This window comes from Urocampus carinirostris, chromosome 12 (genome assembly GCF_059441175.1).
Source record: "Urocampus carinirostris isolate Australia breed hairy pipefish chromosome 12, RoL_Ucar_1.0, whole genome shotgun sequence".
NCBI lineage: Eukaryota > Metazoa > Chordata > Actinopteri > Syngnathiformes > Syngnathidae > Urocampus > Urocampus carinirostris.
Window position 1 is genome coordinate 16,071,213 of NC_142360.1, and position 23,507 is coordinate 16,094,719.

General features: G+C 38.5%; 1 protein-coding gene across 1 annotated transcript; it reads left to right on the plus strand.

The window, feature by feature from the left end:
- Positions 1-7,033: 7,033 nt before the first annotated feature.
- Positions 7,034-23,367, plus strand: il12rb1 (interleukin 12 receptor subunit beta 1). The gene is made up of 15 exons (XM_088349848.1): positions 7,034-7,112; positions 7,426-7,517; positions 8,373-8,524; positions 9,788-9,924; positions 10,008-10,047; positions 11,649-11,771; positions 11,898-11,974; positions 12,897-13,125; positions 14,844-14,972; positions 17,402-17,500; positions 17,728-17,883; positions 20,395-20,550; positions 20,630-20,705; positions 21,509-21,578; positions 23,001-23,367. Exons 2-15 carry the CDS (start codon positions 7,474-7,476, stop codon positions 23,307-23,309), a joined length of 1,797 nt encoding a protein of 598 aa, XP_088205974.1. The 5' UTR covers positions 7,034-7,112; positions 7,426-7,473; the 3' UTR covers positions 23,310-23,367.
- The last annotated feature ends 140 nt before the right edge of the window (positions 23,368-23,507 follow it).

Sequence of the window (23,507 nt, forward strand, 5' to 3'; positions counted from 1 at the left end):
TCATGCGTTTGTTACCTCCCGTCTCGATTACTGTAATGCACTACTCTCTGGTCTCCCGAAGTCTAGAATCAAGTCTCTTCAGCTGGTACAAAATGCCGCAGCGAGGCTTTTAACTAGGACAAAAAAGTCCGATCACATCACACCGATTTTGGCTAACCTGCTTTGGCTCCCAGTTAGCCTTAGATGTGATTTCAAGGTTCTCTTAGTATTATACAAAATCATACATGGACTCAGATCTGATTTCCCCATATGTCCTCGTCCGAAGCCTACGTTCTGAGAGTGCCGGTCTTCTGGTGATCCCATGAGCAAAGAAGTGTTCTGCTGGTTCGAGAGCGTTCTCCATCCGGGCACCGGTGCTGTGGAATGCTCTTCCCCCTGAGATCTGATCTGCAACCTCAGTGGAAATGTTTAAATCTAAGCTTAAAACTCACTTCTACTCTATAGCATATGAATAACCTACTCTTCTCGTCGGCTCCTGAGCAGGGGAATGTATAATAATATTCTGAAAAATAGTCTGTGTAATATAGTGTAATAATCTGTGAAGCCCTTTGAGACTCTTTGTGATTTAGGGCTATACAAATAAAAATGACTTGACTTGACTTGACTTCCCGTCTATTATGTCCTTTTTAATATCAATCTTCAGTTTCGTTCCTGTCTAGTTTGTCCAGTTTAATTTAAATATCCAGTTTTGATATCAATCCTTTCTGTCCCGCCCTGTCCAGTATCGACCCCATCCGTCTGATATCTGCTCGTGCAATTGGTATCGATCTCTTCGACCGCTGGCTTCCTGTCATTCCACGCCAGACTGCTGCCTTACGTCTTCCGCCCAATGATCGCTGAATCACTGGCTTTTGGGTTAACGTGCATGACTGCCCCATTTCCCGTAAAATAAAAGCTTGTGTGAGAAACATCTCGCATTTGGGTTCTCCTCCTGTTCCGGTTCATGACAAATTCACCACACCCCAAATCTCAATCGAACATGTTTAACTCTACTCTACACATTTTTAGAGACAGCTTATGGACATTAAGGCGAAGCCTGAAAAAAGTAACCGGCCTCTTTTAGTTCAGTTAAAGGAACAACTGTGTATTACTTGACCACTAGATGTCGCTATTGTGATAAGTTAAAAGGTTTAGTACACTGTACGCTCAAAATAGAAGTTTATTCTGTTTTTAACATTGGACCCCTGCAAAGAGGATTTTAGAGGATGCCATATTGTTATTTTAACTATTATTTCATACTGCTGTTTGTTGTTGTCATTATCAGCCAATCGTGTTGCTGTTCTCTGATGCCCACACCCTTTAGGTGGATCTGATTTTGTTACCTTGGATATGTAGATAAATTAAAGGGCCTTTAGAACATGTTGTATTTTCTTATTTAAAGGCTTTTCTTCCTGTCCTCCTTGCAAGTTCAAAATCCTTCCATTTCTTCTCTCCTTATTTTGAGAGTCTAATAAACTTTTAAATGATCAGAGTGCTACAAAACACATAGAAGAGTACAACCTACATAGAATCAGAGTGACCAAACCGCACCATTTTTTTTCATTTTCTTCCTAGCCATTCACAAGGTTTTTTGTCTCTGGGATACCTGTAGCACCAAGATAGCAGGCAATCATGTGAGCCTCATTTTATGTCAAATTAACACAAGTTTCTCGACCTATGAGTATTTAAAAAAATGCACGTTTTTATGATAACTCGTGTATTTTTGCTTAACATTTAAATTGATAAGTAATGAATGGAATTATTACCACTAGGGAGCGCTAAAGAATACACAATGGCCCTTTTAAGCAGGTTTTTTTTTTACTTTTTATTATAATTAATTTCTGTCATGCTACAAGAGAAAGAAGAAAACCTCTTGCCATGTAAGTCAGGAAGAAAGTAAGAACGTAAGTAAGTAAGTAAGTAGGTTAAGTAAAAGTTCCTGAAGTTCAATATTTGGATTTTACCAGAGCGTCACAAATTGCCACTGCTCTTCCACTCCTTCATGACAACATGACTGAGCTGGGGGATATTCAATATCTTGTGCTTCAAGTATAATGGCCCAGGGTTGCAGGGCTCGGCTTTGTTGGGCATTCTACTTGGGCGAGGTTGTTGGGGCAGTGGTTTCTTGAAAAAGCGCCAGAGAGAGCTCCAAAGAGCCGCATGCAGCTCCAGGGCCACTCGTACACTAAAGCAAATATTTACTAAATTTGTTGGTATTTATTGGGAGTACCTAAAGAACAACTGTGTACATTTTCACAAAAACCCATAAGTCACATGTAAACACAAACACACACACACACACACACACACGCACACACGCACACACACACATTGGGATTTATATAGTAGTTCAGATAAGATTTGAATTGAATAGAATTATATTTCTCATTATTGTATGCATAGGAAGGTGAATTGGCCGGTCCAAATTGTCCCTAGGTGTGAATGAGCGAGTGAGTTGTCTGTCCCCGTGTGCCCTGCGATTGGCTGGCAACCAGTTCAGGGTGTCCCCTGCCCACTGCCCGATGATTGCTGGGATGGGCTCCAGCACCCCCGCGACCCTACTGAGGATAAGCGGTGTAGCTAATGAGATGAGATGAGATGAGATTATTGTATGCAACAAAATTAGGGACTCCAGGTTAAACAAGTAGATAACAGAATATCAGAATAAAAGCCAGGAGGAAATATACGTATATATTGAAATGGAAGGAGTATCAGACCATTGCTAATCTACCAAGATCGGGCTGTCCCCCTAAACTTTCAGCTCATACAAGGGAAAAACTGATCAGAGATAGACCCAAGAGGCCCATGATCACTATGGATGAATTGCAGAGGTCTACATCTGAGGTGGGAGAATCTGTCCATAGGACAACAATCAGTCCTATACTGCACAAATCTGGCCTTTATAAAAGAGTGGCAAGATGGAAGTCATTTCTTATAGATAGCCATAAAAAGTATCATTTAAAGCAGCACATCACCCCCGTTCTCCAACAGCTACACTGGCTTCCTGTTCAGCATCGCATCAGCTACAAACTGATCCTATATACATATATGGCCATTCACAACCTGGCTCCTCCTTACCTGTCCGACCTTCTCCAGGTGCACGTCCCCACTCGCTCCCTCAGATCCTCGTCCTCCCTCCGACTGTCAGTGCCCCCTGCCCACCTGAGCACCATGGGAGCCAGAGCCTTCAGTCGCGCTGCTCCCAAGCTTTTGAACAATCTACCTCCGGACCTCCAAAACTGCACACCTCTCTCCACTTTTAAGTCCCGTCTAAAAACACACCTGTTCAGGACTGCCTACAACACATAGCTTCTCCATTTCCTATGTTTTTATGATTTTATGTCTTGTTTTTATTTATTATTTCGCTTACAACTTTTTAAATTGTATTTTTTCATTGTCTGTACAGTGTCCTTGGGTGGCCTGAAAGGCGCTTTTAAATAAAATGCATTATTATCATTATTATTATTATTATTACAAGCCACCTGGGAGACACACAAAACACGTGGAAGAAGGTGCTCTGGTCGGATGAGACCAAAATCAAACTTTTTGGCAACAATGCAAGACGTTATGTTTGGCGTAAAAGCAGCACAGCTCATCACCCTCAACACACTATCCCCACAGTCAAACATGGTGGTGGCAGCATCATGGTTTGGGCCTGCTTTTCTTCAGCAGGGACAGGGAAGATGGTTAAGATTGATGGGAAGATGGATGGAGCCAAATACAGGACCGTTCTGGAAGAAAACCTGACGAGGTCCGCAAAAGACCTGAGACTGGGACGGAGATTTGTCTTCCAACAAGACAATGATCCAAAACATAAAGCAAAAGCTAACATGGAATGGTTCACCAAAAAACATATTAAAGTGTTGGAATGGCCAAGTCAAAGTTCAATCCAATTGAGAATCCGTGGAAAGAACTGAAAACTGCTGTTCACAAATGCTTTCCATCCAACTTCACTGAGCTCGAGCTGTTTTTCAAGGAGGAATGGGTAAAAATATCCGTTTCTTGATCTGCAAAACTGATAGAGACATACCCCGAGCAACTTGCAACTGTAATTGCAGCAAAAAGTGGCGCCACAAAGTATTAATTAAATGGGGCTGAATTATTTTGTACACCCACTTTTCTGTTTTTTATTTGTCAAAAAAGTTTAAAATATACAATAAAGTGTGTTCCACTTCATGATTGTGTCCCTCTTATTTTTGATTATAATGAATAAAAATATGTATATATGTATGGACAGTTATATATAATATTTTATGTACAGTTTTTTTTTTTTTTTTTGATTAAATGACATAATAAAAAGGAAATAAGTACAGTAAACATTACAGAGAGACTTAAGGTTATATATGGTTGGTGGGTTGGTTGGTTGGTTGGATGGATCCCTTTACCACTACGTTCTTAGGGGCACCCTTTCATGTGGTGTGTCTTGGATAAGTACAACCTGGTGACGCCCATCCCTCTCCAGGCAAACATATGTTTCCACCCGGGCTCAAACCGGGGACCTTTTGCGTGTCAGGCATGTTAGGCACGACGGATACTGAACCTTTCTTTCAGTGGAGTAATCATTTTGAAAATGAAAGTGGAATTGTGGCCAAGTTGGTGTATTTTTGCCTTCTGTGTACCCAACCTTAATCTCTTATTACATCATGTTAACTGTCAAAGACAAATCAATGCCTTGGTGTACACTGTAAACAGTCTTTCAAAGGAATTCAGGATCTACAGTGATTGTATTGTACTGTATTAGATGTTCTCCTCGTTAAGGCAGCAACGGCTGGATAAATTTGCAACAATAATGCTAAAGTGCAAATAAAACCTTATAGGACACTGCACTCTAGTGGCTGTCAAGTACTAAAATCACCCAGCCTCAAATATATCCATCCACCCATCATCTGCATCGCTTAACCTCAGTGGGATCACGGGGTGCCGGAGCCCATCCCAGCTGTCTTCCGAACAGTGGGCAGGGGACACCCTGAACTGATTGCCAGCCAATCCCAGGACAACGTAATCACTCATTCACACCAAGGGACAATTTGGACGGGTCAATTAACCTGAAATGCATGTTTTTTGGAATGTTAGAGGAAACCAGAGTACCCGGAAGAAACCTACAGGGAGAACATGCAAAGCTGGATTTGAACCCATGACCTTAGAACTGCGCCACAGATGCGCTGACTATCTAGCCGCCATGCCGCCCAGCTTTTATTCATAAAATGCTATACATTTTCTTTAAATTGGAGTCTGTGCCAGCCAATTTTGCTGACAGAGAATGTTGTTTTGTGGCTATATAAACACACGAATATCAAAATAAAGTTAAATCCTCATATTTCATCACCCCAAAAAAATAAGTTCCAGCTTCAATCTTCTTTTGGTAAATAACAGTCCTGTGTTTCTTGAAAATACTAATTTCCCCCCAAAAAAACTCTGGAAAAAAAACGCTTTTTATGAAAGAATGCATTTAAAAGCATAACTTTCACTTTGGTGCTTTTTTTAAGGCTTTTGTCTGATGTTGCATTCTCAAATGATTTAAAGAGAACCAACCATGGCAAAACTTCCAGTGCAGTTTTTTTTTTTTTTTCATTTGTCAAACCCCAAATATCTAAACAATTCATTTCCATAAACACAAAGGCAATTTGTTTACAAAACAACATTCAATTGCAAGAACACTCAACAGATGCATGAACTTTTCAGCGCCTGATGTTTCCGCTGAAGTGATCACACAATTTCGGTCACCATGGCGATGGCATTCCTTCGGCCGACCACGTTCCCGCGGACGTACACAAAACATCTTCCCTTTCTGACCAGACGATGATGATGGGATTTTGTCATCTTTTTTTAAGGAATAAGCTCTGTTTAACTACCTGTTACTTTTTGTTGATTTTGTTCGCGACTCTCTGCCTAACTACGCCTACTCGCCATACACACACTCATTCGCTGGATACAGGAATCAGCAATATGAAGTCGGGCTTCCTCGATATGTGGAAGATCTAATCAAAGCCTGTCGTCTAATGGTGGTTTATCAAACTGAAATCACTCCTAGAGGCTTGTTACTTACAGATGAGCAGCGCCAAACCATGTACATGTACATAGTAAAGCAAAAGCTATGATGGAATGGTTCACCAAAATACATATCAATGTATTAGAATGGTCAAGTTAAAGTCCAGTCCTACACCCCGTTCTCAGGTCTCTTGAAGACTCAAACAGGTTTTCTGCCAGAATCGCCTTGTATTTGGCTCCATCCATCTTTCCACCAACTCTAACGATCTTCCCAGTAACTGTTGAAGAAAAGCCATGTTCAACATTTGGGATGGTATAATAGTTATGTTTTTTTAAATAAAACAAGAAAAACGTATTTTTACGTTTTGGCACTCAGGGACAATGCTTCTGAAAACGTATTTATACATTATGGCATTGAATGAGTCAACTAGTTTCTGCTAGGTGAAAAATTGTAGTAGTTTACCTGTTGAATTCTAAAGCAGTTTGCGTTTCAGATCAAAGACATAATCGGTGGGATTAGTGATAAGAGGTTTACCCAAGACCACAAGTTTATTTTTATTGAGAAAAACAACAACAACTCCAGTGTTAGTTCAAACAGATAACCTCTAAAACCCTCTTTACACCTACTTTATGAAGAAGAGCCCTGAGTAGCTGTCATGTTCACTCAACAGTGGGCCTCATACAGACAGACCCCAGTGAGGGGTAACAACAGGCTGGTATTGCCACTTCATTTGTGTTCTTTTAACACAAAATATCATGATTAGAGTCATCAAAAAATTGTACTCAGAAATAAAAAGTATTTTTATAGCACGTATATTACATCAAGTAGACGGTATATGTTGTCATGAAAGTTGTCAGTCAACTTGGTTTCCATATGAGAATGTATTGGTCTTTTCACAAGTGTGGTTTCCTTCTTCACCCCGTAAAACCCCATCGACCCGAAACTTGTGACATTTCAGAGAAACAAATCTGGGTTAGGTGAAGGCAGGTTAAATGGAACACTTCCATTGAACACTCTCTAGCGCAAACACCCACTTGAGAGCAGTTATTTTGAATATAATTGGAACTCATGGAAACTTGGGGCTGGAATTCAGCAGTCCTATCCATCCACATGTTGCTTATGTTCACTACAATTTACAGCAAATGTAAGTGACTGTAAATTTTGATTGTTTGTAATATTGTTTTAACCTGAAGATTTGTTACATCTTATTTACAACATTTTTTATCTCTGAAATACAGTAAAAGGTTGTATAGTCAAAGTTTTCTAAGCAGGAAATTCCTTTTGATGAAGAACACCGTAGATTAGAATTAATTCAAGATTTTATTCTGCACTGACGTCTCTCCTGAGAGTTGTAAAGCTTAATTTCATATTTTGAATCAGGTGACCTGCCCCTAAATTCATCTTGTGACATGTTTTACCAAAAAGGGTCAGAATGTGAGTCACTTTCAAATCCTCAGTGCTTCAGAAGAAATACAGAAGCGACAGTTTACCATTGCGAATGGAGCATGAACACTGCGCTCAGAAATGTGACGTATGACATCTGGATCCGGTAAGAAAAACTCATGATAAGTAAATGTTACCTTGTGAAAATGTTCTGACTATTTTTTTCTGACATTCTATTTGTATTATTTTCCTCTTTTAAGTATCTATTACGAGTGCCATGTCTAATTTTGGTTGTTATCGATGACAATTCTACCCCCAATTCTAAAATGTTTTTGTCCAGGTGTGCTTCTAACAAATATAAAGATAATGAAATGTGATTAGTTTTACCATAAATTGCAATAATATTTATCAAATCTTTTGTCACCTATCTCTCATTCTGACATGAGACCAATGTCCTTGTGAGCCAATGCACACTATTAGAGTTAATTCTTGAGTGTGACTTGGGAGTTCAAACGCTGCCTTTAAACAATTGTAGACTGCTAGTTCCCGAGAAGCAGCACAGAATCAAAGCAGAAGAAAAATAATAATTTGTTGAAAAAAATACCCAATACGGGTCGTGAAAGGACTCGACCACAACTTGGATCAATTTCTCCTCACTTCCTGTGTTTTGGGGTAAAAATCGTTTCAGATCGGGTCAATTTGTGTGAGAAAAGGTAGTTTGTTTTCACCAAAAGAACTCCCCAAATCTGTTTCTTTTGTCTGAAATAACATGAAAAACTACTCCCCTGAAATTGGGAATGTTGTTATGTTTGGTTAGGCAGTTCCAAATGCAACACACAAACACAAACAGGATGACAACATCTTCTTTGGGGGACAAAGGAATTAACAAAAGGCGCTCCGCACATAGGAAGTATGAGAAAACGGATAACAAAAACACATTCCATGGATAAATTCTAGTGAATTAAGTTATCGTATGCCAAGTAAAAATAAATCATTTTGGTCTGTTTCTAAAAATCTACAGAGGAGTTCTACATAAGAAATTTCAGGCAACCCAAGCTCTGTTCAATGAGGAACGGCTCATCAAATACCGACCTGTTGACATTTGGGTGGAAGCTCACCAGGGAAATTCTACATGCAAGTCGGGCGAAACATCTGTACAACTTAATGAAACAGGTGAGAATATAATCCATTAAAGTATTTTTGGTGAAGAGCTTTCCACAAATGCTATATAGGATTGACATCTTGGTAACTTAAACACCTGTTTATTGTTAGTTGAACCATTCCATTGTCCTTTTTTGTTTGCTTTGAGTCAATGTACTGTTGTTAGGTGAACCTACACCCCGTTCTCAGGTCTCTTGAAGACTCAAACAGATTTTCTGCCAGAATCGCCTTGTATTTGGCTCCATCCGTCTTTCCACGATCTTCCCAGTAACTGTTGAAGAGAAGCCATGTTCAACATTTGGGATGGTGTTTTCAGGGTGATGTGCAGTGGTACTCTTATGCCAAACGTAACTTTGCTTTCAGCCCAAAAGTTACGTATTGGTCTCATCTGACCAGCGCACTTGGTTCCTCATGTTATTTGTGTCCCCCTGGCTTCTTGCAAATGCCAAACAGGCCTTTTTTTGTATTTTTTCAGATAGGGCTTTTCATCTTCCATAAAGGGCAGCTTTATTCAGGGTACAACTAATAGTTGGCATATGGACAGATTGTCCCACCTCACTGTGTATGCCTACAGGTCATCCAATCTGATCATGGGCCTTTTGGTTGCTTCTCTGATTAGTTGTATTGTTTGGCTTGAAAGTTATTAGGAATGGCCAGCTCTCTGTAAGTTTTCAGAGCTGTGTAAATGTTGGGAAATCTTTTTGTATCCCATTCCTGCTTTGAACTTTTCCTCAACTTTATTTCGGACCTGCCTAGTGTGGTTATTACTCTTCATAATGCTGTCTGTTCTCCCGTCACAGACCTCTGACCCCATCACAGAGCAGGTTTATTTAACCTGAGACTTAATAACACACAGGGGCACTCTGTCATTGTTCGTCATTCAGGTCGACATTGGATCATTTATCAGGTAACTTCTGGAGTTAGTTGGCTGAGCTGATAGAACAGGATGCCAATATTTTTGCAACACCTACTTTTTTAGTATTTCGTTGTAAATGTAATATAAATCGTTGGAATAATTTGGTTCCACTTCAGGATTGTGTCTCACACTTTGTTGATTCTTTGAAAATATTGTCGGTTTTTTAGCTTTGAGTTTGAAGCCTGAAATTTGACAAAAGGTTCTTGGTGAGGCTAGATACTTTCGCAAGGCACTGTAAATGCAACGTTTAGTTGGGGTTCCATCACCGAAAGTCTGTCATAAAATACGGTCATTGAAAAAGAAGCATACATTCGACAACTAGAAATTCTACTTTAACACAGATTCTTCCCTATTAACAGTTAAATTTGAAGCACCACAAGATATTTCAGTGGCCTGGTTTCAAAATCACCTCAATGTGACCTGGAATGCTGCAGAAAAACACTCGGCCTTGGCTGAGGTCTGGTTTCGGACAGATGAAACCAAACCGTGGGAAAAGGTTTGTTTAATGGGACAAATCGCAAACTTCCATTTTTTTGGACTATTTATTTGAGTAATTTTTAAAACTTTCCTCCATTACAGCAGTTGAATACTACAGACTTCGGGCACAGTAAGATGAAATGTAAGTATGGTATTCCAGTTCCAGTATTGTGCTTCTCAAATGGGAGTACAGGAAGTTTAGCGGGTACTTGAAGGTGCTTCATAGGGTACTTTCTGTAATGTACCTTAGTAGCATTCATTCAAAATCACATAATTTGCTTCCTTTCTACAATAAATTATATATGAAAATTTTATGTATGTTTTTTTGTCATTTTAGTTTCTTTAAACTTTTTTAAAATTAGAAAAGCAATCCCTAAAACCAGCAAAATGCTATGTTTTGTCTTTCTTTTTGAACATTTTTATTAATTTACTGTATTTTCCATTAATTTTCATGTAAAACAAAAAAATATATATATGTTAATATTTTCAAACATATGTTCTAGTAGTAGTAGTTTTCGGAATATAACTTAGAAAACTGATCTGCCATCAAATATGTATGTGCATTCTAATTATTATTTTGTCATTTTAGCACATTTAAAAAAAATAACAGTAAAATAAGAAAAGCAACCCCTAAAAACAAACATTTGTATTTTTTTTATTTATTTTTTTTTATTTACTGTATTTTTAATTAATTTGATTTTAAGAGACAACAAATCAAGACATATCATTTGCCGTTTGCCGCCAAACGTTAATGCTCATGTTCAGGTTTATTTTTGTAGTTTTAGTTTTGATTCTTTTTTAATAATAAAATAAGAAAAGTGTTCCCTAAAATCAGATGGCATGGCGGATGGGTGGTTATCAGCGCAGCCCCACGGTTCAGGGTTCAAGGGCAGCTGCCACAGCCTCCCTGTGTGGAGTTTGTATGTTCTCCCTGTGCCTGTGTGGGTTTCCTCCCACAATCCAAAAACATGCATGTCAGGTTAATTGGCCGGTCCAAATTGTCCCTTGGTGCGAGTGAGCGAGTGACTTGTCTGTCTCTGTGTGCCCTGCAACTGGCTGGCAACCAGTTCAGGGTGTCCCCTGCTTACTGCCCAAAGACAGCTGGGATGGGCTCCAGCACCCCCGCGACCCTACTGAGGATAAGCGGTGCAGAAAGTGGATGGATGGATCTCTAAGATCAGCCAACTGGAAGGTTTTTTTCCCTTTGAAACTTTTATTTAAATTTCATGTATTTTCAATTAATTCTCATATAAAAAAATAGAAAACGTATTATTTTTAAACCTGTTTGCTAATAATTACTTTTTAACAGTTGAGTAAATCCACCTTTGCGTCTGAATCAACCCACTGCAAACAAACCTCAACAAACTCAAGGGGGATGCTATGAATACAAAGATGCTTCACTTGATTGTTGAACTGATTTGAAATAAATACGAAATAAGAGTTAGCCGTGAACGGGCAATAACATCAGATCACACTACCAACTGAAGCTGAGAAAACACTGCACAATATTGTCTTTAACAATATCGTCTTTTAACAGGACTTGACGTCAGTGGGAAGAAGCATTCTGTTTGTATTTAGTTAAAAAATCATAACTTTTGAAAAATATCAGCTAAAACCTTTTTACATCGTCAGAAATTTACATATATTATTATTATTATAGTATATTTGATATTTGTGGTTAAAGGGTTTCTCAATATTAGAAGTGGAATCTTCTTTCACAGCCTGATTCTCTTTACCAACCAGACAGGTTAACTGTTGTGAATTTAAAGAAGCATACATCCTACCAGATGAAACTCCGACATCAGACCAAAGTGACCCGCAACCCCCTGTGGAGCGAATGGTCTCCTCTCATAATTGTTCCCGAAGGTGACATCACAATCTCTTTTTTCGATGTTCATTAGTTTTGTGGTATTGTTTAGAGTTATATAAAAGGTTAACTATAGCCGACTTTAAAATATTAGTTTTTCATTTTCGTTTGTTTTTCTGTTGCAGCCCTTGAAGATAAATTGGAAGTTAGCTTGACATTGGAGCGATTAGAAGGTGCAAGGAAGGTCACTCTTATGTGGACGGTAAATTGTGGATGAACTATAGCAGACATGTCCAACATACAGCCAGTCTGTATTTCTAGCGCCTCCTAGTGGTAAAAAAAAATTTCATTACGAAAAAAGAACAATATTGATTTGAATATTAAGCAAAAATGTATGAACTATCATATAGAAGTGCAATTTTTTAAATACCCGTAGGTCGAGAAATTTGAGGCTAACCTAGAGAGAGCTGACATGATTGCCTGCTATCTTGCTGCTGCAGGTACCCTCCAAAAATCTTGTTAAAGTCCAGGCAAAAATAACAAAAACAGAAATTGTGTTGTTTGGTCACTTCGAGGCTCTGCAGTTTGTATTCTTCCTTGTCCTTTGCAGCACTTGTTTTCAGTTGCACTGCTCAATACAGTGAGATCTAGTGGTCAAATATTACACACAGTCTTTTTAAAGCTTTTATTGTGCATTACTTTTTTATTCATTTTACAACCAGTTCTAAAAAAAATGTATTTTTTTTTTCATAGTTCCACTTGGGTTTGTATAGCGTGGTGAGTTAGTGCATGTGTAAAACTGCATTCACTCAACTGTTAAAATAACCTGTTTGCCATCCATGATTATAATAAAGTCTGGATTCTTGAGCCAAACAGAATACTAACCTTGGCAACAAATAATGGCTGGAATGTGAAGTGTTAAATGCCTAAATATTAAATCACACATCTGGAAGCTTCGCAAACCAAGGCAGAAGCAATAAAAAAAAACTAAAAGACAATTTTGAATTGTTTTTTAGGCCAGCGGAGGTAGCCTGGTAGGCCCTGACGGCACACCACTGGCCAAATTAGAGTTACGCCGTTGTTTTATGTGTGTGTTATACCGTAAACAAGTCTTTCAGGAGCCTGAGTCAGAATTCCAAGCCCTCAGCCTTGTTGTCTTATCCAAGCTATTCTTTGTTTCTAAGCCAGTTCAACAGGCAGTAGCAGGATCCCGAGTGATGTACACCATCAATGACACCGAGTCTTCAGGAGGGTGTCCGTGTACTGAGAAGACCCATGACACCCACGGGACTGAATACACGGAATATGTTTTCAATGCTCCAGTCAAGTTCTCCGTTCAGGCCGCAAACGCAGCAAGCTTCTCCCCCTCAACACTCATAGAAATACCAGCAGAACCTGTTGAGGATTTGCAGCGTACGATTTCCTTTATATTGAATATACCGAAGACTGTACAGAGAAAAGTGGTGGACCGTGTAGCATTATTTTATTTTAGTTTTTCACGTCACCATATTATTCGGGTCAGTGGTTTCGAACTAAAGTATCATGAAACCTTGTCTAATGTGCCGCAGGAAATTTCACAATACATATTGTCTTTGCAAAAAAAAAAAGGCATGCTATTCTTTTGATAGATCAGCTGAGCAATTAATATTCATCTATGTCAGTAGGTGGCAGCATATTCCTTTTTAAGATATTTTATACTATCTGCTAATTAGATCGTAAAATATATTTAGTATCTTCTTTGATCAAATAAACTGTTTAAGATTGCACGACAAAAAAAGTACAAATCTAATGAAGTAAATAGGCAGCACGGTAGCGCAGTGGTTAGCGGCACAGTTCTGCTGTCATGGGATCAAACCTTACTGCGTGAAATTTGCATGTTCTCCCCGTGCTTGCGTGTGTTCCCTCTGGCACTCCGGTTTTGTCCCACTTTCCAAAAACATGCATGTCAGGTTAATTGGTCGGTCCAAATTGTCCCTGGGAGTGGATGAGCGAATGGGTTGTCTGTCCCTGTGTGCCCTGCGATTGGCTGGCAACCAGTTCAGGGTGTCCCCTGCCCACTGGCCGAAGATAGCAGGGATGGGCTCCAGCACCCCCGCGACCCTACTGAGGATAAGCGGTGCAGATAATGGATAGATAATGAAGTAAATATTGTGCACATAATGTTGACCTAAATTTTATTTCCTTAGTATGTGGTTAAAAAAATAAATAAACATACCACTAGCAGATCATTTTTGTTTTATTTTTAGAAAAATACGGGCTTAGGATGTAGTAAAACCGTAAAAACAGGTTAAAATTATAGATTTGTCCAAAATTACAGCAAAATTATTTACCAAAATAAAGAGTTTTTTTTTACCTCACCACAAATGATAAAACTTTCACTGTAAACTCAAACAACATGATAAATTAGCTTTGAAAAGATAAATAAAAAAGAGACACATGCGCCAGGATTTATTAGTAAAAAAAAGAGTAAGAAATATACTTCTTCATTTATTATCTCATCTCATCTCATCAGCTATACCGCTTATCCTCAGTAGGGTCACGGGGGTGCTGGAGCCCATTCCAGCAATCATCGGGCAGTGGGCAGGGGACACCCTGAACTGGTTGCCAGCCAATCGCAGGGCACACGGGGACAGACAACTCACTCGCTCATTCACACCTAGGGACAATTTGGACCGGCCAATTCACCTGAAATGCATGTTTTTGGAATGTGGGAGGAAACCGGAGTGCCCGGAGGAAACCCGCGCAAGCACGGGGAGAACATACAAACTCCGCACAGGAAGTCTGGAGCTGGATTTGAACCCACGCAGGAGGTTCCCAAGACATGAATTGTGCCGCACATGCGCTAACCACTGCGCCGCCGTGCTGCCCTCATTTATTATATCTTACAAAAAAATTACAATTGTATTAAAAAATACGAATATTACAAAAGTACGTTTACAATACTAAAAAGTTAGTTACGATGGTATTTAAGTCAATTACAAGCAAAATGATCTACAAAAGGTGATGTAGATAAAAAAAAAAAGTCAGAAAAAAATACTAGAATAAACAATTCAAAGGTGTGTCACAATACTTGTCCCTAGGGTAAATGTATCTACAAAAGTTATAATTTAAATTTTTTGTATGCTTTGCAGCCTGTAATAAGTCATCATTGGATGAAAAACCGAACGAGACAAGCTGCCTGGAGTGGTACAAACTTCAAGACGGAAACTTAAATCTGGTGGCAAGGAAGACAAAACAATTCGGGAACCTTTTTGGAAACAGTGAGTTGTAGTTAAAGGCCAAATATTCTGATTATGCTAGTTCATGACCAATGTTTCCTCTAATTTTCCACGGGTCTGAGCGTTCACACAAAGTCGGTGAGCAACGCTTGAAACAACAGTGAGCAACGGCAATCCCAAGTGTGGCAACGAAATCATTATCAAACATGTCCAAAACTTGACATCATGTTATATTTTGCTGAGTTTCCGACAATGAATTGACTAATATACGATTGCAAAGGTTGCAGGGCCAACAAACATCATTTATTTTTAAAATTCATTCACAAGATTTCCATTTCTTTTATTCCTGGTATCTTTTGTTGCATAATACTAACATTTTTGGGGGCTTATTTAGTCGGTTGCACGATACAGAACTGTATTTAATTACATTTTTTAGTGGAAGTACATGTTGGCAACAAGATTAACTTGATATAATTGGAAATTATTTAAATGCAACACAAACTTTTTCCTCTTTTTCCCTGTTTTTTTCTCCTTTTTTAAAAATTCCTTTTTGAAAAAATATCATTGTGTTTATTTTTTCCTAGCAGTTACTTTTTTCTTGTTTTTCGTTCTCTATTACCTTTTTTCCCTTGTTTGCTTGAGTGTGTGAGTGTGTGTTTGCGCGGCGGCCCTCAGAGGAGAGATCCGTGTTTTAACCCAGCCAACGAAACACACGCGCGCGATAAATGAACGAATCATGACGGCTCCTCGAGCAAAAACATCTCGTTCTTTCCAGCCAGCGTGGACAGACGAATGAGGCTTTGTGCAAAAAATGACCGTGCTGTTTTGTGCATTATTCCTCAAGAGCGTTGTACCTCACACAGCAAGTGTTAAACGTCATTACGAGACAAAACATGAACAATGAATTCAAGGATGAGTCTGACAGGGTGGATTCAATAAAATGTGCTGTGGTAGGTCCGGCAAACAAACACAAACAAAAACTTTTGTCACTCCTAAAACACCACCACAGAAGCAAGCTATCACATTGCTCACTGCATAACAAAGCACAGAAAACCATTTACTGATGGCGAATATTTTAAAGAAGCGTGTGTGTGCGTGTATGCGTGTGTGCGTGCGCGTGCCTTCCGCTTTGCTGCTGTTATTTCAAGTTTTGATATTTTCTGCAACAAGATATCATTGATGAATAGTATGGTAGCTGTCCATATCACTTGTTTTTTTATTGTAGTTCATTGTTAATGAAGAATGGTTGATTCTGGTGAATTCCTGTGACAAAAAGCTAAAGTCATGGATGGCTACAGGCCTTTCCACTTGTTGTTCACATTCGTTTTTTAGTTGATTGATGAACGAGTGGAAGATCAATTGGTCTGTTATACCAGTGTTTTTGACCAGTGTGCCGGGGCACACTAGTGTGCCGTGAGACCTTGTCTAGTGTGCCGCTGGAATTTACTCAATTTCATAATTCCCCAAAAAATCAGGCCATTATTCAGTATTTTTGCATTCTTCAGACAAGGAACTGTAATAGTCATCCATATCAGTAGGTGGTAGTAAATGTTCATGTACTAATTATCTGCTCTTAAGGTAGCACAGTACATTCAATAACTTGATTTGTTCAACAAAGCGGTTTAAAATTGCACTGTAAAAAAATAAAAACATCAAGCACATAATTCTTTTTTATTTGAAGTATAATTTTCTTCTTTTTATATACTAATTATCTGCTTATGAGGTAGTACAGTGAAATATTTGACATAACTTCATTTTCAAACATTTGATGGTGTGCCTCATAAACCTTTTAGAAATAAAAGTGTACCTTGGTTCAAAAAGGGTTGAAAAACACTGAGTTATACGATTAAAATGTCTATCCATGTTGTATATTTGGACTGGTGTAAAATGACAGCTCTGTTGGATCTGTGTGAGTCATTAATCTTGGTGTGGCACACTGATTTACAAGGAAATTTGAAAGTGGCACTCCGCACCAAAACGGTTGCTGACCTCTGGTCTAGAGTCTACACAAATGACTGGTGTGAAGTAGGATTTTTTTCCCATACTTCTGTTTCGTTTTTGTCATGACCCGCCCAGCCAATATAAAAATAATTGTCAGCCATTTTAAAAGTGCACTTGTAAATTCTACAAGCCATATTCCTGAAGCTCATTTCTGCACTGAATATTCTATCATTATATAACTTCCAAGAATTTGTTCATCTCAGCTCCATCTCACAACCTGGATGTAAACAAACTTCCTTTTTGAAAATGCAAGTCTTTAACTTTTGGGTTCACGTAACACAATATTATTTGGTGCGACGCAATAATTTATCAGAATATGCCATTTTTTTGTTTTTTTACATTTGTCTCAAACACTTTATGGTTGGTACCTGGACAATCTGAAAAGGATGAATCCAATTAACCGCTTTTTCGAAAAGCAGCATTACAATTGTTATAAATACACATGTGTTTTCTGTTTGTCTGTCAAATAGGGATCGAGGACTATGTTAGTTACATTTACTTTGAGCACCTGTGCATTAACGGACGACCACGGACAGTTCAAATGTGCCTCTATTTTCAAAAAGAAAACGGTGGGTTGATTAGAGCTTGCTTGACAAAATTATGTTATATTGCTTGGAACTATTCACTTTCATTCAGGCTATTCTGTTAACAGAGCTTTTTTTGTGAAGAATAATTTGGACATCTGAAATATAGACCTATTCTCAACTAATTAACTTGTTAATGTCTCATTCGCTCATTCTGTTTTGTCCAATGCACTTGCTTTGAAATTTTTAACTGTGGGCCATTCATCCCTCAGTCCCTAAAGTAGCTCCCCAAGACTTTTTTGTCTTCAATCAAACACACAGTTCAGTGGAACTATCTTGGAAAGCCATCCCCACAGAGGATGCAAGAGGTTTCCTTACACACTACAATGTGTGCAGAGTGCAAATCGGTTCTCAACTGGTTCACAGTGGTGAGTGATTTACCAATATGACACAAATGTAAAATGAGCTTTTTTGTTTCAAGCAAGGACGTAGTTTTAGCATGGAATGTCAACATGTGTCCCCACCATATTATGCAATCATATTATGTGATCACTTTAATGGTAAGACCAACCATACGCTGTTGGTTTGATAATCGTTTTAATGAACGCACAGCCTAAAAACAATTTGTAAAGAATAACCCAAATTGAATCAAAAACTATCCATTATCCATCCATTATCTGCATCACTTATCCTGAGTAGGGTCGCTGGGGTGCTAGAGCCAATCCCAGCTATCTTCAGGCATTGGACACCGTGAACTGGTTGCCAGCCAGTCGCAGGGCACACAGAGACAGACAACTCACTCATTGACATCTAGGGACAGTTTGGACGGGCCGATTAACCTGAAATGCATGTTTTTGGAATGCGGGAGGAAACCGGAGTGCAAGCACAGGGAGAACATGCAAACTCCACACAGGAACGTTTGATCTCATGACTTCAGAACTGTGCCGCACACGTGCTAACCACTGCGCTACCATGCTGCCCAATCAAAAACTAACCTTTTGAAAAAAACAGTAATAAAATATGCTAAAAATTGTTAAGTCAAACTCACCAACTTTTAGGTGTGTTCAAATACAATTACCCACTTATTACGGATCCATTTATACGTTTTCAAACAAATACAAAGAAATTTGGGCATCAATTTTTTACAAACCAAGTTTGTCATTTTGGGGGGTTTTGGGATTCCTTTTAACATATTATAAATCATTTATTACGTAACTCAATTACTAAATTTGAAATATGCTGTTTTCCATGTTTTCGGAGTGAGAACTGTGAGTGAATCTCGTGCTCCGAGTTTAAGTCTTGGTAGAATCTTACGTCTTTTGACATCTAAATTGATTTGGGTTTACCTTATGAGAAGCCTCTTGAAATGCTTCGCTTTGTGTTTTGCCTGGTTCTATATTGTCATAGTGAAAACTATGGACTTTGAATCCAGTGATCTAAGTTCATTTTTCGGTGAACATTTTTTTTTCTCGGACTTAACTCGGATCTGGTTTTCTTTGGGGCAGCACGGCGGTTAGCACATGTGCAGCACAGTTCTGCGGTCATGAGATCAAACCTTCCAGTGTGGAATTTGCATGTTCTCCCCGTGCTTGCGCGGGTTTCCTCCGGGCACTCCGGTTTTCTCCCACATTCCAAAACCATGCATGTCAGGTTAAATGGCCAGTTCAAATTGTCCCTAGGTGTGAATGAGCGGGTAAGTTGTCTGTCTATGTGTGCCTTGCGACTGGCTGGCAACCTTCAGGGTATCCCCTGCCCACTGCCTGAAGATATCTGGGATGTGCTCCATCACCCCCATTACCCTACTGTGGATAAGCAGTACAGATAATGGATGGAAGAATGGCTTTCTTTGCAAGAAGCACTTTGAGTCATTAAACGTTTCACAATGCAAACAATAAATGCTTCAGTTTGGAGAACCCCTTTAATAATTGCATTTGATGGGTTCCACGGTGTAATGGTTGGCACTCTGGACTTTGAATTCAGTGATCAGAGTTCAAATCCTGGTGGAACCTTGCCTCTTTTGAAAATTAACTAGAATTCTTACCTGTTGAAAAGCCGCTTAAAACAAAAAATGCTTTAGTCAGTCTTGTCGGGTTCCATGTTGTAACTCTGGACTGTGAATCCAGTAATCCGAGTTAAAGTATTGGGGGAATTTTTTCTTTTGAGGTTTAACTCAATGTTTTATTTACATTTTAAACAGGAATTCATCATGTTCTTTTCACTGGGTTTTATGGTATAATGGTTAGCACTGGACTTTAATTGCTGTAATCTGCATTGAAGCTTTGGTGAAACTGTGGGCCATTCATCCCTCAGTCCCCAAAGTAGCTCCCCAAGACTTTTGTGTCTTCAATCAAACACACAGTTCAGTGGAACTATCTTGGAAAGCCATCCCCACAGAGGATGCAAGAGGTTTCCCTACACACTACAATGTGTGCAGAGTGCACAAAATCCTTCACATTTAATTCTTTGTTGAGAATTAAATGTGAAGGATTTTACCTTGCAAGAGGCATATTTAAACAATAATTGCTGCACTTTGTGTTTTGCTGGGTACCATGTAGTAATAGTGAAAGCTCTAGGCTTTGATTCCAGTGACCTAGTTTAAGTTTCAGAGACATTTTCCTTTCCTTTCCTTTTGAGACTTGATTTGGTTTTCCCTCAGCAAAGCTTTTTCAAACAATAAATGCTTCCTACCTGTAGAAATAGTGAAGACTCTTGACTGATTCTAGTGCTTTAAGTTCAGGTAACACATTTTTGGAGGTCATTTGTTTACATTATATCTTATCTTTGTTATTTCAAACAAAAATGTTGGTTCTGTACAAAACAACCCCACTTCTTGGGTCATTGTTGAGAGCAAGACATCCCATTTTTTTTCGTTGTCTCGGTTTTGTTCAATTGGCCTTAAGAGTGTACATTGACATTTTCTTCCCTCCTTTAAATTTTAGATTGTCACGGTGTTCCGGCTTCCTTGGACAAATATCGCCTGGAAAAGTTCATACCAGGAACAAAATATAACATCACCGTAGCTGGCGTAACTAGAGTTGGAGAAGGTCCGAAGGCCACACTAGTTCTCAACATGCAGCCGATGAACCTAACTAATGGTAATGTACTCAACATTTACTTAGCGTACATGCTAACTGAGTGGTTTTCCAACAACAGCTTTCTTTCCCTGACCAAAAGGATGGTGGTACCTTGGCTTTGTGATAGCGTTCCTGATCATCTTTCTTTTAATGGCGTCACCCTGTATTTGGAAAAGGTAAATCAGCCCTAAATTATTCTATAAACAGGATTCAACATCTAAAGGGCAAATACAGGGAACTTATACTCTTTAATGGATAGGAAATTATTGGTTAGCTTAGCATGTCTCTGCTGCAGCTTTAAAAAAGGCCTCCAGGATTCCATCTTATAGATGAAAAATAATTTTTGTTGCATTTTTAATATTAAATGGACTAAGTTGTGGCTAATAAAGTTCGGTTCTGGTTGACATTAGCAAAATGTTCGATGGGGATTCACAACAAAGATAATCAGTCATTTTAACACCGAAGACAATAAAATAAATCATTTTCTGTTGAGAAATGGAAATCTATGAAGATTTGCATAGTTTATAATTCAAATGGTATCCAAATTAATAATTTATTTTAAAACAGTTTTATTTGGATTAGCTAATTATTAGTTGTTGAGTAAACAACAAATCAATGAGTTGTTATACAACTTTCTTACTCTGAAGGCAATTTACAAAATAATTAAATACAAGGGCAACATTTATCTTAAATAATCCTTACAATAATTTAACAAGTAAACCAAAATGCATATATTTAATTTAATTTTGTTTTTAAACAGAAAACCAATTAAGTGTAAGAAACTGCAAGTACCGGTAGTTCATTTTGATTTTCTGGGAACTATTGAGCATTCATTGTACAAACAACATTGTTTTAGGAGAAAGTATCATTTTTAGTATTTACTGAGGGTTGCAAATAAATGATCAGCAGGCTGCAAATGCCCTCATTGCCATGGTTATTGTAGAAGACAGGTAGTGTAACATTTGTTTCTTATGTTTAGAATGAAAACAAAGATTCTGCCTCCGCTACCAAAGCCTCCTACTTTGGACTTTCATCAAACAGTGAATGAGGTAACATACTAGGTTTTTTTTTCTTTATATTTTTTTACATATTTTTAAATTATTTTGAGGGGCAACATTAGCAATATATTTAACTTTTTGATGGCAATAAGTATACAACATAAAGAGGATATGTGACATTAACCCAACTCATTTCAAAAGTGAAATAACATTTGTGGTTATTGTGATTCTGGGAAGCAGACACAGCTAAGAAAAGTTATGTGAAACAACTGTAAAGAACACACTATAAATCACTGGTAATTTGAATCAACAACTTCAGTTAAATATGCCCAAACACATTTTTTGAGAAGTTGATTTGAAAATTTGAGAAGTCAAATGACGTTTATTGGATTTACTGTACTGAAAGAATCCAATAGTTACTTAAGCAAAAGTAGGCATGTGCCTAAATTTGGGCACCCTCGTAGTTTTATTTGTTTGAATACCTTTTGCACTAATTATTGAAAAAAAAATTTGCTTATTAAGCTTGCTGACCCTACACTTACATCCACAATTGAAGTAAATCATGAGAATCGGTACTTTAGGTGTTTTTTCTCCTCTTTGTATCTTCTCTGAAAAGTGACAGAATACGAGCCTCAAAATAACTGTCAAATGACCAGAAAACCAATAATGTTCAACATTATGTTTTAGTGGAAGGATACAAAAAGCTAGCTCAGAGATTTCAGATGTCAGTTTCCAGTGTGAGAAACATAGTGACCAAAAATAAACAGAGGCGAAGGATGGTGAGAACACCCACAGACCAGCTCCAAAGACCTACAACAGGATCTTGCTTCAGATGATCTGATAGTACATCAATCAAGTATTGAGCGCACTTTTCATAAGGAGATGGAGTATGGGAGTGTATTGCCGGTGGCACGTGCCAAAAGCAGTCGCTTCAGGTGTGCAGGGGCACATTTGAACAAGCCAGCCTAATTTTGGAAAATGGTGCTGTGGACTGATGAAAGTAAAAGTAAGCACACATCTTCAAGCAGCACAACCAGGGGGGAAGCAATGATAGGAACCTTGTTAAAATATGTCAATTTAATAGCGCTCTTATTCGTGGTATTGTGGTAAGACGTTTTCCATTGTGTGACATCATAACGCACGCACGATTTTTCGTTTTGCTATTCTAGATTGCCATGTTGTACTGAATGGAGCCAATTATCTTGTTTGCTTGCTGTTGAGGAATAAATATGCTTAAAGGCTGAACCACAATGTCACTGCACACTCTGACATATCCTTAACAAACCTGATGGACAATTTAGAATGATTCATGGACAATACATAATTAAATTACATGATTCAGATATTTTTTATGACAGCAGAGGAGGCCTTGTGGGCCCTGAGAGTGAACCACTGATATAATTATTACAAAGAATATGATTTTTAAACTGGATGGTACCCAAACTCTGTCGTATATTGTGTTACCTATAACAGGAAATTCTGGAGGGGCCAAAGGAGGTGGTGCATGACGTGACTTTACAGCATTTCCAGCCTGAGGGCCACACTGGGGGTGAGGTAGCCAGAGGGAACAAAATGCTGTACAACGTTAACATCAAGAATACGACGGTCTCTGAAGAGATCAAGGGCAATTTTTTGATCCCTTCCTTCATCCATCAAACACTCAGATGTTCCAAGGAGAAGGAAATCACAAATATGGAACAAGAAGATATGCTTTCCACGCTGCTCTACAGGAAAGGATTGGTGTTTGATATGAAAATAAGTGCTGACTTGACTCATGAGTGACTTTTTGGATCATCTTTTTTGTCTCCATAATTTTTCAACAATTGTCACACTGCTCATCCTCCAATTACAGAGAACCTCAAAATGCTTTAAGAGTAATTTTCACTGTGCTTATGATTTTTAATACGAATAAATATTTATATATTCCTTTGAAATGAATGAACATTCAGCGGATTCAATACATTGTATGTAGAGGACTGT